The sequence below is a fragment of the Ochotona princeps genome, chromosome 2, assembly GCF_030435755.1.
Source record: "Ochotona princeps isolate mOchPri1 chromosome 2, mOchPri1.hap1, whole genome shotgun sequence".
Lineage (NCBI taxonomy): Eukaryota > Metazoa > Chordata > Mammalia > Lagomorpha > Ochotonidae > Ochotona > Ochotona princeps.
Genome location: NC_080833.1, coordinates 28,407,305 through 28,420,131, shown reverse-complemented (window position 1 = coordinate 28,420,131; position 12,827 = coordinate 28,407,305). Strand labels below are relative to the sequence as shown.

At 47.1% G+C, this 12,827-nt stretch overlaps 1 protein-coding gene across 3 annotated transcripts in view; it reads left to right on the top strand.

Moving 5' to 3' along the window:
* Positions 1 to 12,827, top strand: part of MTF1 (metal regulatory transcription factor 1) — a 56,912-nt gene that overhangs the window by 43,310 nt on the left and 775 nt on the right. For 2 of the 3 annotated variants that reach the window (XM_058679047.1, XM_058679042.1), the window contains exons 8-10: positions 7,598 to 7,694; positions 8,286 to 8,863; positions 11,814 to 11,877. In XM_058679047.1, the coding sequence (XP_058535030.1) occupies positions 7,598 to 7,694; positions 8,286 to 8,863; positions 11,814 to 11,877 (739 nt within the window). The remainder of the gene's footprint in view (positions 1 to 7,597; positions 7,695 to 8,285; positions 8,864 to 11,813; positions 11,878 to 12,827) is intronic. The other variant, XM_058679043.1, reaches the window with a different exon arrangement.

The window sequence follows — 12,827 nt, the reverse complement described above, 5'->3', positions numbered from 1 at the left end:
GAGTTGAGTAATCAGAGAGAGGATGCAGTTCAGGATGATCATTGTACCTGGAAAGTTAGGGAGAATAGTCTGAGAAGCAGTAAGTCAGAGCGAGGAGCCCCAGGCTCTGTGTGCAAACCTCCCGCAGCTCTGCACCTGCGGGTGTGTGGTACTGAAGCACAGTTAAGAAGCACAGATTCCAGGGGTAAGAGAATGTTCAGATAAACAAATCAACACTTGCCCGAGAAGTGTAACAATCTGGAGTCTCTACAGTATGTTGTTTGAAATGTCCACAGCAATCCAAACAAACATGTGAAAAGGCAGGAGAGCATTCCCCTACTTAAGAGAAAGGTGATATAATCTAACAGTAGCGAATGTAGATGTATTCCATGCTCAAGGACGGAAACAAATAACGCTTGTAATGATTTAACACATAGGAAATTTCAGTAGAGAGATGAAGGCTTGTTCTGGAACCGCAAACTACATATGAAATTCCAGAACTAAACATTATATATGAAATAGAAAATCCACTGGAATTATCCACAGAACAGAAATGACAGATGCAAGAATCAGTTACATTGAAAGTAGATTGGTAGAAATGAATCTATCTGAAAAACAAAGAGGAAAGTTTATGGGCAAGTGTTTGGCTTAGCAGCTAAGGCAGGTGGTCCTGTGTTTGAGGTTTCCCAATTCCAGTTTCCTGCTAACAGAGACCCTGGGAGGCAGCAGGTGGTGCTACAAGTGCCTGAGTCCCTGCCCTGGGCCTGGGAGACTCAGATTGAGTTCCGGGATCCTGATTTTGACCAAGCCCAACTCCCGTCTTATAGGCATTTGGGAAGTGAACCAGTGGATGGTATATCTTCTCCCTCTTTCTCTTTGTGTGTCTTTCTTTTTCCCTGTCTTTTATAGAGAAATAGAAAATATTAGTTTTTAAAAAACATTTCATATATTTTTATGACGTATTCAAATTTCAGAACCAGTGTCCTCAATGAAGTTACACTGGGTGAATGTCTAAACTACCCAAACTAAGATTTATTGGTGTAATGCTTTTTGATATTTAACATAATGTGTGCCTTAGAAACCCACTCTTTGGCCAGGAGCTTTCTGAGCTGTAGGGTTGGCAGAGGAGGTGGCCTGGCATATGGGGACACTGATTACCTATAAAAAAGGAAGCCTTCTCTACCATAGTTTACATCATCAAACAAGGTGCTGTAGCCCTTGGAGTGTCATCATGTCTGGTCCCTTGGTACCCAGCATAGATCCCAGATTTTGCAGGAGTTCAAGTTTTTTGAACTAAGGTCATACTTCCTTAAAACATTACTGCTTTTTTTTGTTAAAAAGATTTATTTTTATTACAAAGTCAGATATACAGAGAGGAGGAGAGAGAGAGGAAGATCTTCCCTCCGATGATACACTCCCCAAGTGAGCCGCAACGGGCCGATGCGTGCCGATCCGATGCCGGGAACCAGGAACCTCTTCCAGGTCTCCCATGCGGGTGCAGGGTCCCAAGGCATTGGGCCGTCCTCGACTGCCTTCCCAGGCCACAAGCAGGGAGCTGGATGGGAAGTGGAGCTGCCGGGATTAGAACCGGCGTCCATATGGGATCCCAGGGCTTTCAAGGCAAGGGCTTTAGCCACTAGGCCACGCCGCCGGGCCCAAAACATTACTGCTTTTATTGAATTATTGGATTTAGTTATTTGAAAGAGAACTTCTATCTGCTGAGTCGCGCCTGCAGATGCTGCAATACCCAAGCTTGGGTCAAAACCAGTCTGAGATAGCAGTCCAGGTCTCCTTAATGGGTGGAGAAATGCGGTTACGTGAGCTGTCATCTGTTCTCTCTTATAGTTTGCATTAGCAGGAAGCTGGCTTAGTCGTGGGACCTGGACTCAGTGCTCGGGAGTCTCATGCCAGATGCTATGTCTGAAGTGGCAACGTAACTGCTGTGCCAGATGCTCACCCCTGCCCAGGGGTGTGTTTGTTTATTTCCCAAGGATTTAAAAATTGTATTTGAAAGAATTAGAGAAGGAGATCTTCATCTGCTGGTGCATTCCCCAAATAGCCACAACAGCCAGGGTTGGGCCAGGCCAAAGCCAGGATCCTGAAACTGCCCAGGTCTCCCTCCTAGGTAGCAAGGACCCAAGCATTTGGGACGTTGTTTACTGCTCTCTTTCATGTGTTAAGAGAGCTCTGGATCTGAGGTGAAGCAGCCAGGACTTGAACAGTACTCATATGGAATGCTGGCGTCGCAGGCAGCGTTTTTCTTTTTGTAAAGATATATGTTGAAAGTCAGAGTTCCAGGGAGAGTAGGAGACAGAAGTATCTTTCATCTGCTGGTTCACTCCCCAAAGGATCAAAACAACCATAGCTGGCCTAGACTAAAAGTCAGGAGCCAGCTTCTTCCAGATCTCCCGCATGGGTGAAGGAACCCAAGCACTTGGGTCATCTTGTGCTGTTTTCCCAAGTGCATTTACAGGAAGCTGGATCAGAAGTGGGGCAGCTGGACAGGAACTGGCACTCATATGTGATATAATACTGCAGGTGGTGGCTTAACTCACTGCACCACAGCTTTGATCCCCCACAAGCAGCATACACACACTGCTTGTAGGGGCCAGCACTGTGGCGTGTAGCACACTGGACTCCTGTTTGCAGTGCTGGCATTTCATGTGGGTGGGAATGATAATGAGGAAGTTGCAAACCTTACGGATTCATGGAAGTAAGCTCACTGTCTTTCAGCTTGGATTTCACCACTTTGTTAGAGTGTACCAATCAGCATTTCTTTTTTTTTTTTAAGATATATTTGTTTTTATTGGAAAGTCAAATATACAAAGAGGAGAGACTGAGAGGAAAATCTTCCGTCCACTGATTTACTCTCTGAGTGGCCACAACAGCCAGAGCTGAGCCGATTTGAAACCAGGAGCCTCTTTTGGGTCTCCCACGTGGGTGCAGGGTCCCAAGGCTTTGAGCCATCCTTGACTGCTTTTCCAGGCCACAAGCAGGGAGCTGGATGGGAAGTGGAGCTTGCAGGACATGAAGCACTGCCCATATGGGATGTCATTGCCTGTATGTGGAGGATTAGCCAATTGAGCCATGGTGCCAGCCCTCACAAGGAAAGTTTGAAAGCCACAATTGAGAGGCTTACCTCTCTATGGGTTACATCCCACAGGGGTTTCTGTCCTCATGTCCCAACATATTGGCAATCAGAATCATTAGACTTCCCTCTTTCTTTCAGGGCTTGGAATCGTGCTCAAGAGATTGAGGCCTCATGGTCGGGGGGTGGGGTGGCATTTTCATCTCCAGGGAGTGCTGAGTGGTGGGCAGCCCCCAAGTTCCCCATCCCAGAAGCAGAATTGTTAAATGGCTCTCACAGGTTGGCACTAGTGGAAAATCTGGCCCAAAGATAAGTTTTAGTTTGGTATATATAGTGTTTTAAATTATTTTAAATTTTTTGTTAGATAAAATTTCACATAAAGGTCTAATTTTGAGAGTGGACATTTTAACGCAGCAGTTGAAGGGGCCATGTTCCATATGAGGGTGACTAGATTTGAGTTCCAGCTCCACCTGCAGTTTCGGCTCCTGCTAACAAGTGCTCTGGGAGGCTACAGGCTGTGGCTCCAGTTGTTGGGTCCCTGCCACAAGATGGGAACCGTGAATTTCTGGACTCCCAGCTTTGACATCGCTCCGCATGTTGTAGGCATTTGGAGACTGAACCTACAGATGGAAGCTCTTCTCACATCTCTCTTTCAAATAAAAATAAACCTTGAAAAAACAACAATAGCAAATAATGCCCTTTCTTGGTCTCTGGTAATGCCTGGCCTGCATACTCCTGGACAGCACTAGGGAGAGGCCTACTGATGTTGTGGCTCTGCGGGTTAAACTGCCTGCTGTAATGCCATCGTTCCATATTGGCATGCAGGTTGGAGTCCGGGCTGCACAACTTTGCATCAGGTTTCCTGCTGGTGTACCTGGAGAGCAAGTGGAAAATGGCCCAAGTGCTTTGCCTCCCACCACTCAGTTTGGGAGAATTGGATGGAGTTTCAGGCCCAGACCTAACTGTTATACCATTTATTCTCTGTGTCTGCCTGCCTGCCTCTCTTTCTCTCTCTGAATCTTTATGGGATTGGCATGGCGGCTCTATAGGCTAATTCTCCACCTTTCAAGGCTGCCATCCCATACAGGTGCCAGTGGCAGTCCCGGTTGCTCCACTTGTGATCCAGTTCCCTGCTTTATAGCCTGGGAAAGCAGCGGACAATGACTCGAGTCCCTGGGTATTTGCACTCACTTGGGAGACCCAGAAGAAGCTCATGGCTCGTGGCTCCAAATGGCTCAACTCTGGCCATTGTGTCCTCTCTTTGTCTCTCCTTCTCTCTATAATTACCTGTCATGTTTTTGTGTCTGTTAAAAAAAATATTTTTATTGGAAAGGCAGATTTACAAAGAGAAGGAGAGACAGAAAGTCTTCTGTCTGCCTGTTCATTCTCCAAGTGGCTGAAACAGCCAGAGCTGAGCCGATCCGAAGCCAGGAGCTTCTTATTGGTCTCCCATGCAGGCACAGGATCCCAAGACCCCGGGCCATCTTTGACTGTTTTCCCAGGCCACTAGCAGGGAACTGGAGCATCCAAACTGGTGCCCACCATGCAAGGCAAGGATATAGTCACCAGACTATAGTACCAGGCCCTAAATCTACCTTTCAAATAATCTAATTAAAAAGTCTATAAGTGAATCTTTAGGAAAAGTAAATGGGTGCTTTGGGACATCTGCTCAGGTGTGCTGCAGGCTCCGGTTCAGTCTTCCCTCGCCGCCTTCCTTGCTTCTGTGGCTTGCCTGACCCGCTGCAGGCCTTTGCCACATTTGTCCTGCATGCAGGGGTGGACAGCAGAGGGAGCACTGTGGTGCTCCTCCTCCCCTGACTAATGTACAGTGATCCTTTAGTGCCTGCCAGCCTCTGAGCTGTGCTGTCCTCCCTCCTTATCTTTTTAAAATGCCTCTGACCTTATTATCAAGTGTGAGACTATCACTATTGCTTGTCATTGTATGTTCCTTTGTACATGTTTGTTTTCTTGCCATGTGTACATATTAAAATATAGTAGATATTAAGTATGACCTTGGAAAATATTATGCAAGAACAAAATAGATACTGAGATATGACTTTTAAAATAAGGTAGATATTAAGTAATGACCTTGGAAGGTATTTTATTATTTAAGAAAAGCAAATAATAGGGTAATTGTGTTGGTTCATTTTCTGTTGCTAATAATACCACATTAATTTTTTTCTTTTAAGATTTATTTATTTTTAAAAAGGTGTATTTATTTGGAAGGCAGAGTTTACAAAGCAGAGGTGGGAGAGGAGAGACAGAGTCACATGAGATAGCTTACAAAATCTGGAGCTGAGCTGATCCAGAGCCAGGAGCCTGAAGTTTTTCTGGATCTCTCACATGTGTAGCAGGGGTTCAAGCATTTGGACCACCTTCTGCTGCTTTCCCAGATACTTTAGCAGGGAGCTGGATTGGAAGTGGAACAACTAGAACTTGAACTGGCACCCATTGGGATGCCATTGTCACAGGTGCCAGCTTTGTTAGGCTGCAATGTCAGCCTCCCACAGTGAGTTTTGAAGTAAGAGACAGGTGTGTAAGCCTATTATGGAACTATGCCATGGACTAATTTAATTAATTAATTAAAAATAAAACTCACCTTTAATTAAAAAAAAAATAGGTGTGTGTACTTCCTGGTTGCTCCTGCTTGTTATTAAACCTGCTGGTATTGGATTAGAGGACCACACCCTGAGGATGTCATCTAATCCTAATCAGCTCCCCAAGGCCCAGCCTCTGCACACCCTGGTTTCCACCCTTCCAGCACCTCATGGTGGAGATTATATGTATTATATATAGCCCAGTTTTCTTGTTGGAATGTCCTCTTAGCGTAGGGATTTAAAAAAAATTATTTTAAAGGTTTATTTATTTATTTGTAAAAGCTATACAAAGTGAGGGGGAGAGAGAGGGATCTGTCATCCACTGATGGCCACAATGGTTAGAGCTGGGCCAGGCTGAAGCCATGGGTTAGGAACTTGTTACTGCCTTCTAGGTGAGTGGCAAGGGTCCAGGTACTTAGGCTTGGACCTAAGTACTTTGATTGCTTTCCCTAGGACTTGAATACGGAGCTGAATGGGAAGTGCAGCACCTGGGACTCAAAACCAGTACCCATATAGGATGTTGTCATTGCGGGCAATGGTTTTACCTGCTATTCTGTAACACTGGCCCCAACTTCACAAAGGCCTGGTAGCTAAATCCACACCTTGCATGTGCCAGGATCACTTATGGGCCCCAGTTTGTGTCCTGGCTGCTCGACTTTCCATTTAGCTCATTGCTTGTGGTCTGGGAAAGCAGCTGAGGACAGCCCAAGTCCTTGGGACCCTGCACCCACGTGGGAGACCCAGAAGAAGCTCCTGGCTCCTGGCTTCAGATTGGTTCAGCTCTGACCATTGAGGCCACTTGGGGAGTGAACCGGAGGACAGATCTTTCTGTCTCTCCTTCTCTCTGTAAAATCTGCCTTTCCAAGAAAAAAAAAAAAGATTTGTTTAATTAAAATAAAACAAATAAAAACAAAGAGAAGGAAAGACAGATCTTCTGTTCATTGATTCACTCCCCCAAATGGCCTTCATTCCGCTGGTTTCCTTCCTTCCTTCTTTCCTTCCTTCCTTCCTTCCTTCCTTCCTTCCTTCCTTCCTTCCTTCCTTCCTTTCTTCCTTTTCTCTTCCTGAGTGAGAAAAAAAAAAAGAGATTTTTTGATCCTCTGGTTCACTCCCCAAGTAGTTGCAGCAGCAAGGTCTGGGCCACGATGAAGCCAGGATTTAGAAACTCCTTGTGAGTCTCCCATTGGGTGGCAGGGATTTAAGTACTGGAGCCATGTTCTGTTGCCTTCCTAAGCACATTAGGAGGAAGCTAGTTCAGAAATGGAATCCCTGGGCCTTGAACCAGTGCTGGCGTCACAAGCAGTGGCTCAGCCTGCTGTGCCATGTCAGCTCCAACAAGCTTTCTAAATAAAACGCCAACGACTTTTAGGATGTAAGATTAATCAGTGTCTCTCTCTTTCTTCCTTTGTCTCTACCCCTCTTCATTCCCTCCTTCCTTCCCTCCCTCTCTCTTTTTCCCTCCTTCTCTTTCTCTCTTTCTGTCTTTCCCTCCTTCTCTCTCTCTTTCTCTCTCTTTCTCTTCCTCCTTTTCTCCTTCCTATCCCCCCCATGGCTCTAATTCTCAAATAAACATTTTTAAATAATAGGAATAATAATAATAATAACAATAATAAATAAAGGAGCAGGTGGTAGGTTTTTGGAAGCTGTGTGTGTCACATAGTCTGTCACAACAGCTCAGCTCTGGTAGTACAAAAGCAGCACAGACAGGACGTAAATCAGTGTCTCTGTTTGGATAAAAGTCTGAGAACGGCACATCTCAGTGTGCCAACTCCTGGGTCAGAGTAGCTGAGGAATTAAGCCTTTAGCAGCTGGGCTGTAAGGAAACCTGTGTCCTGTCCACATAGCAGGTGGAAGCAGGCCACGCCGCACTGCTGCCGCTCTGCATGCACTCATGGCCACGAGTGTCATGTCTGTTTCTCTCTATCCGGTGCAGGACCAGGACCTCAGCACAGTGTCACCAGCAGTCATCTTTAAATCAATGTTCCATAGCGCCGATGATGCAGCAGTTCAAGAGGATGCTCACCAGACAGGTTTGTTAACCATGTCAGCACTGGGAAGGAAACACACATGTATGGACACATGGAGTGACAGGGACAGTGAGATACTTCCAGCCGGCTATCTGTGAAAGGTCAAGGGCATGGGCCTTTCTGTTCAACTCAGCTCCCGAGGGGTCTGCTTTTCCGCTAGTCCCTCGTTGGCTTTAAGAACTGGAAGAAGCTGTGAGCCTTGTCTCCTTGTGTGGATAGGACCCAGGAACTCAGCCTCACTTGCGTTGGTGTGACAGTCCATCGTAATGCTTCACAGTAGAGGCATATTCCCTCATCGTGCCAAATAAAAGGATGTCTAGTCTGTTTTTAGAAAAGTCTTGGGACACTTTTTTTATTTTTAATGATTAGAATTAGACTAGGCCTTCATATTTAGAACGAGCTTTCTTATAGAACCCAGTACTTTGACCAGAGGTGTGTCAGAATGTGCAGAGCAGAAAGCCAGTCTGCTAGCAGTGAAGGAACTGGCTGTCAGGGACCTGCGCTGTCTTTTGTTGATCCCATGATGAATGTGTTTTTGTGGCTCCTGTGAGGCTTGGGATATGTATATACATTTCTATTTCTTTTTCTTGCCAGCTGCCTTGATTGAAAGTTTTAATGGTGATGCAGAGTCAGTCAGTGATGTTCCGCCACCCACAGGAAATTCAGCATCTTTATCTCTTCCACTTCTACTGCAGCCTGTCATCTCCGAGCCACCCCAGCCTCTGCTACCAGCCTCAGCTCCGTCTGCTCCTCCGCCTGCTCCCTCCCTGGGAACTGGTTCCCAGCCTGCTGCATTTGGCAACCCCCCTGCTCTCTTACAACCTCCAGAAGTGCCTGTTCCCCACAGCACGCAGTTTGCTGCTAATCATCAAGAGTTTCTTCCGCACCCCCAGGCAGCACAGCCCATCATCCCGGGACTCTCTGTTGTAGCTGGGGCTTCTGCATCCACCGTGGCAGCACCAGCCCCATCACAAAGTACTACTGAGCCCCTGCCGGCCATGGTCCAGACTCTGCCCCTGGGTGCCAGCTCTGTCCTAACTGGCAGTCCCACCATAACCATCACCCCGACTCCCAGCGCGGCTATCCTGCAGCCCAACCTGGTCGTGGGAGAACAGAACCTACAGTGGATATTAAATGGTGCAACCAATTCTCCACAAAACCAAGAACAAATTGTAAGTACTAGAAATAAATAAGCCAGTGGCGGTGGGTGTTGGTGGTGTGGGTGGTGGTGTATTTACATAGGTGACATGTTCAGAAGCCTTTACTTTAAGAAGGAATTGGCTCGCATGTCTGTCCTGAGTATGTAATTCTACCTCTCAGTCGTTTTTTCGTAATGAAGTGGTCTCAATCCTGGGATGCTGTGATGAGAGGCAGAGTAGCATCTTTTAGCTTTTCCTTGCAGTAGAGGCTTGAACAAACATTCCATGCACAATCCAATAGCCACATCTAGTACAGGGATGCAGTCACTGGCTCCCAAGGCCAAGGACGATTTCCAGATAACCGGCTGTCTGTAGGGCAGTTAGACCATGACCTGGTCAATGGGCCCAAGGTCCAGGGCGATTGTCTGTGCTCCCAGAACTGGGGTCTAAGAAGGTGTTGGTTGGGATGGCTCTGGAAACACCCCAGCTGTTTGTTTGGATGTGTTTGAGTACCTGGTTCAGCTAGATGCCGCACTGAGCCCTCAGAAGTGTACAGTGACCATCAGGACTTCTTTTTCGTAAAAATGGACGTTGTCAGAGACCCTAAAATGCCTGGAAAGATAGTATTACCAGTTGGTAAGGTGCCAGCTGATGCTAATAGTGATAATTTAGCAGTTGTTTTTCGCTGAGTCCTTAGAGAGTAAGGGCTGCTTTGCTAGTAACCGTATAGGCAGTTAAGGTTCTAACAACGTGTGCATCATGACTTCAAGTGCACCATTTTTAGATTAAATTTTAGGTTTTATTGAATAGATAGAATTCCCATGTGTTCTCACTGTCCAATTGGGCACATGGGTTATACAGTATGTAGTAGTATGTGTACCAGTTACACTGTGGAATTATGTATGGTACAGTTATTCCCACTGATGAAACAGCCCTGATGTATTATCATTAGCTGAAGTCTGTAGCGTGCATTCCGATGATTCTTGGTGTTGGGCAGGTCTGTGGGTTGGGCTACCTGCATGACTGTTTCTGGAATAGTTGGCCACCTTAGAAATTCCCTCTGTTCCACTCGCTCATCTTTTTTCCTCCCTGCTCTACTTCTTCTTTTTTTTTTTCTGTATGTCACACACATTGTGTTAAATAAGCTCTTTCCTAATGCATTACAACAATCCGAGGTAGTAGGTATGATTTTTACCAATGAGGAACTCATGTGTCACAGGAGATTAAGGGAGTAGCCCAAGATCACACAGTTCTGACATGGCACAGTTGGAGTCTGAGCATCGCAGACTGGTCTCAGTGCCTGTACTCTGGGCTGCTCCATTGTGCTGCTCGGGGAGGGCTTCCCACGCCAAGAACTTACTGGGTGGCCACCTGGGTCAGGTGAGGTGTAGAAAGGGTGTAGTGGGTGCTGGAGATGTGACACACACATGCTGAATGGACACAAACCTGAAAGGGAGATTGGGGCTGAAGACCAAGAGCACTGGAATCCCAGAGCCGGGCTGGCCACTGCCTTCTGAGGAAGCCCGTCTCTGTGGCCAGCTGCCCAGAGCCTTGGAAAGGTCTTGGCAGTGTTGGGATCAAGGTGGCCTCCAGGTAGTGTCTGCTGCCACATGAATCAGGCATCACGTTTTCCCACCATAATCTGTTGTCACGTGTCTGCCTTCTCCCCCATTACTCTAACTCCTCTGCCTGAGCCAGAAGCCTGAGTCTTTCTTCCCAGAGGCATTTCAGACACTTTTGTTTTTTCCTTAGAGGAGGGGTAAAAGACTTGAAGAAAAACCCTTTAAGATAAGACTTAAATGGTAATGCAACAAGGTGGAGGAATCCACCATGGGGGGAGGGTTTGGGGAGGAGTGGGGGGAATCCCAGTGCCTATAAAACTGTCACATAATGCAATGTAATAATAAAAAAAAGAGAATCCATATAATAAGAAAAAAAAGATAAGACTTAAAGCAGAAACCCTTTAGACAGAAAACAGGGAAGTGTACTAGGGTGGTGGGGGTGCTTTTCCGGTCAGGTCACTGACTGCTCACCCTGTGCCAAACATTCTCTGGGTGTCATCTCATTATCTCCTAGACTCCTTTTAGAGGGCCTTTGGCGATCATCTTGCTTGCTCTCTCTCTCTTTAAATTTACTTTTATTTATATGAAAGGCAGAGTTACAGAAAGGGAGAGGCAGAAAGAGAGAGGCCTTCTACCCGCTAGTTCACATCCCAACTGGCCACAATGGTCAGGGCTGGGCAAGGGCAAAGATAGAAGCCAGGAGCTTCTTTGGGGTCTCCCACATAGATGCAGGGTTCTAAGCACTTGAGCTACCCTCTACTGCTTTCCTAGGAGCTTTAGCAAGGAGCGGGATCAGAAGTGGAGCAGCCAGGATTCAAAACTGGTATCCTTATGGAATGACAGTGTCATAGGTAGCTGCTTAACCAGCTATACCACAGCACAGGGCCCAATCAGGTATCTTTTTACAAATGAGGAAACTAAGTGTCTAAGAAGTTCAGTCACTTGTCTGACCCCAGTGCTTGGGCTTGCAGCCAGGTGTGGTGGAGCCCAGGATTTGTTCTTGAACTGTCTTGTGCGGTTCTCAGCACTGCCCATGGTCTTCACAGGGCTATTTGTGAGAGGAAACCTTGGCCTGAAGCCTAGAGGGCAGGCTAGCCCTGGGGCTGCCCTGATGAGGCCATCAGCGTTAAGCAGCAACTTGAAGGAAGCTTTGCATGCAGGCGCAGGCTAGCCGTTGGACCAGGCAGCTGGGAGGCAGCCAAGGAGTGGAGTACAAAGCTGGCTACACGGTCAGCACAGAATGTCACAGAGTGCGGTGACCTCAGACCAGAGCACAGACAAAACATCCCTCAGTGCAAAAACCTGTGGACACAGAGGACTGTCTGTGCCCGTGGTTGACCACTGGAGCTGGGGGAGCACGAGCCCCTTGGATGTCCGCCGTCTGGGAGTGGCCGTAACCATGCGATTGCTTTCCTCCCCAGCAGCAAGCACCTAAAGTTGAGAAGGTGTTCTTCACTACTGCAGTGCCCGTAGCCAGTAGCGCAGGTAAGTCACTGTGTGTCGGCAGTAAGGGCACGTCAGCTCTGAGCCTGCTGAGGCGCAGGAAATTGTTGCTTTCCCAGTTTCTGAATCTTTAAAAAATCTTGAAGTGACCTCGGCTTTTTAATTGTTACAAGGGTATTTCATTTTCTTATAACTTAAAAATTAGTGTGCTTCAGGCATAAATATTGTATTTGACATTCTTTATCTGGTAATGATGCCTTCCTTTCACATACGGCCTTTAAACATAGCCAGAAAAAAAAATCTGAATCACAGTTAATATGAAAGAGAGTAGTTGTTAAATCACTGGACTCTTTCTAATTACAATAATGAAGAAATAGCATCTGGGCCAGAGGCTCATGGAGAGCAGAAAGGTTCTTTTATTCAAGTCCCTTGTGTGGCACATCAAGAACCTCGGGCCTGGAGAGGCGAAATGCCCCACAGGTCCAGTGTGGACTGGTGGCAGAACCAAAACACCACTTCTCAGGCCTCCTTCCTCTGGGTTCTGCCTATTGGTCTGTGGCTTTCAGGTTAGACAGAGAGTGGCTGAATTCAGAGAGAAAGAGGCTGCACACATGGGAGGCCGGCAGTGTACAGAGATGGGCTGTCACGTGCTTTGTGGCCTACACGGATGAGTGAGTGCAGTCTCTCGGGCAGGCCGGGTTGAACTGTACCTGTGCCAGTGGGGAGAGGTGCAGAAGAAACAGAGCAGCATGGTTTGCCTGTGTGCGCTCGTGTGCCAGGAAGTGCACTGCCAGCTTCACTGAGGCCAGCCCTCACCCAGGAGCCCACAGGAAGCACCTCCTGGAGGCTTCACAAGAAATAGGGTGGAGATGCTGGCTCTGAAAGACGAGCATCACTTTCCAGACAAAAACCATGGTGCCCGGGGAGTTAGGTTGGATCTACAGGCCCAAAGACAGAAAGACTGTGTCAGGGAAAGGCAGCGTGTGCTGTGA